At 37.2% G+C, this 2,363-nt stretch overlaps 1 protein-coding gene across 2 annotated transcripts in view; it reads left to right on the top strand.

Moving 5' to 3' along the window:
* Nucleotides 1-291: 291 nt before the first annotated feature.
* The window catches only part of pot1 (protection of telomeres 1 homolog), a gene marked incomplete at its 5' end in the record, with an annotated part of 44,779 nt that continues 42,707 nt past the window's right edge, over nucleotides 292-2,363 (top strand). For both annotated transcript variants that reach the window (XM_014024815.1, XM_014024816.1), the window contains 1 exon segment: nucleotides 292-425. In XM_014024815.1, coding sequence (XP_013880269.1) covers nucleotides 292-425 — 134 coding nt within the window.

Raw genomic sequence — 2,363 nt, 5'->3', positions numbered from 1 at the left:
CCAGGGCAACAATGTAGCTTACCACCATCAGTGTAAGTGTGTGAATGGGTGAATGATTAATGTGTAAGGTGCTTTGGAGTCCGACGGAACTTTATAAGGTGCTACATAAGTTTAGTCCATGTTCCACCAATTGGTTAATCTGCAGTAAGAACAATAAATTTAGGGGACTAGTGCCCACCACTGGACATGGGTATGGCTTTTTAAACGTTGAATGAAATATCTGGTTTAAATTGCATACAGTTCTGAGATCTGTCTTTTTAATTGTATGTATTTATTCATTTCTAATCTTAGGTCAGTTCAACAACATGCCTGTTGAAGTCCAGTCAGACGGGACTGGAACAGGGGCCCATGTACCAGCACACCTGACCCAGATTCCCATTGCTGTCATCAACATTGGAATCGACTGCACCAACAAAATAGTCAAGGTTTGTTTATTAAAGGCTTAACAACTTTACTCTGTTTTTGATGCTACCCATGAAGAATTTATGGAAGCTCTTTTTTTTTTAAATCAGATGATTAAAACAACATCTTAGGACCACTTACAGGAGACAGCTTGTTTAAATTTTGCGACTAAAGTCAACTGGTTTGTATTTTATTTAAAGGATATCATCAGAACAACAAAAATAGTTATTTTGAGATTGAAAGAAGAATCAAACACCAATGAAGAATTTGGTTCATTATAGCTTTGTGTAGATAGTGCCTTTGGTTTTTTGAAAAAAAACATTGTTTAGCACCTTGAGCAGTGCACAATCAGTAAATAACTTCTGCAGGTTATAACTACAGAAGTACAAAATATTTTTTTATAAACAAGTTTTTGAATAAATTCAATCTGTGTACCGCCTTTTACCATTCATAATGTACTGTGTTTCACATATTTTATTCGTTTCATCATTTTTCCCCATTCAGCAATCTAAGATTTCTGTTTTGTTATATTTTATAAATATATCCAAGTTTATTAATATGTGAGAAATCCACAATTTTCTGTTTATTCAGTCAGTAATTAATACAGCTGGTACAATAAATATTTAAAATACACTGCCTGGCCAAAAAAAGTGTCTACCTGGATTTAACTGAGGTCTATGATGTGGGGTTGCTGCAGTTGGTCAGGTCCAGGTTCAGTAACAGTCTGTGCTCAAAGAATGAGGTCAGATGACTACCTGAATATACTGAATGACCAGGTTATTCCATCAATGGATTGTTTCTTCTCTGATGGCACGGCCGCATTCCAAGATGACAATGGCAGGATTCATAGGGCTGGAATTGTGAAAGAGTGGTTCAGGGAGCATGAGACATCATTTTCACACATGGATTGGCTCCACAGAATCAATTGAGAATCTTTGGGATGTGCTGGAGAAGGTCAGACTCTACCATCATCAATGCAAGATCTTGGTAGAGTAACGCAACGCAGGATGGAAATAAATCTTCTGACATTGCAGAAGCTTATCGAAACAATGCCACAGAGTGTGTTCCATAATCAAAGCTAAAAGCGGTCCAGTGAAATATTAGTGTGTGATTTTTTTGGTCTTTTTATGGCCAGGCAGTGTTTAAATATGTGATTTTTTTAAAAATTCAGCATATTCTAAAAAAGAAAATCAGGCTTTCATGTTACAGAAAGACCTTGATACAAGAGAAAAATCCGTTTTTTTAAGAAAATGGCCATCAATTAATCACTGGTCAGTGAAAAAGATCAGTCAACTTTAGATTTCTTTAAACTGTCAGATGTTACCTGGAGTACCTGCTCACTGATGGTGGGAGAGTTTGTGGCTTGTTAGAGCTCACCTCAGACCAAGCAGCAGAAGTCATTCAGTTTATTTTGGAATTTGGGATTGTTGTGTTAATGCCATGCCACAACTCCCCAGAATCTTCATGATCCATTAAAAGACTGCTGAACTTCTGGACAAGCAGTCTCTTTGCTTCCCAAACACCCTGGGACAGATTTTCCCTGTCTGTATGCTGTCATATCTACAGATTTAAAAACAAAAATACAGGCCCTTAACAACAAACAGATCCTTCCTGTCAGCCAAGGTTTTTGATTGATGTGCTTTCTGATCTTTTAAGAAAACAGTCACATCATTTATGCATTTATTTATGTAGTCAATGGCAGACTCTGTGTGCTCTTGTGGTTTCATCCTTTGTAGCAGTCTCTTTATATATGTCCCACTGAGTTCACTCAAAGTACTCAGGCAGAGCTGTAATTGATTTCTGAGGCCAAATTCTGACATTTAACGTAGTTTTTTTATTTGCGTGACCATAGGTCTGTATGCAGGAGTAAGCATGACAGTCAGGTGATAAGAGCCACCAATATGTTGGAGGGGCTTTGCTTTTTAACGGCTTTAGATGTTTGTATAAATGTGACCTAATGG

This window comes from Austrofundulus limnaeus, unplaced genomic scaffold, assembly GCF_001266775.1.
Source record: "Austrofundulus limnaeus strain Quisiro unplaced genomic scaffold, Austrofundulus_limnaeus-1.0 Scaffold440, whole genome shotgun sequence".
NCBI classification, from domain to species: Eukaryota; Metazoa; Chordata; class Actinopteri; order Cyprinodontiformes; family Rivulidae; genus Austrofundulus; species Austrofundulus limnaeus.
This window is presented reverse-complemented; position numbering and strand designations above follow the sequence as displayed.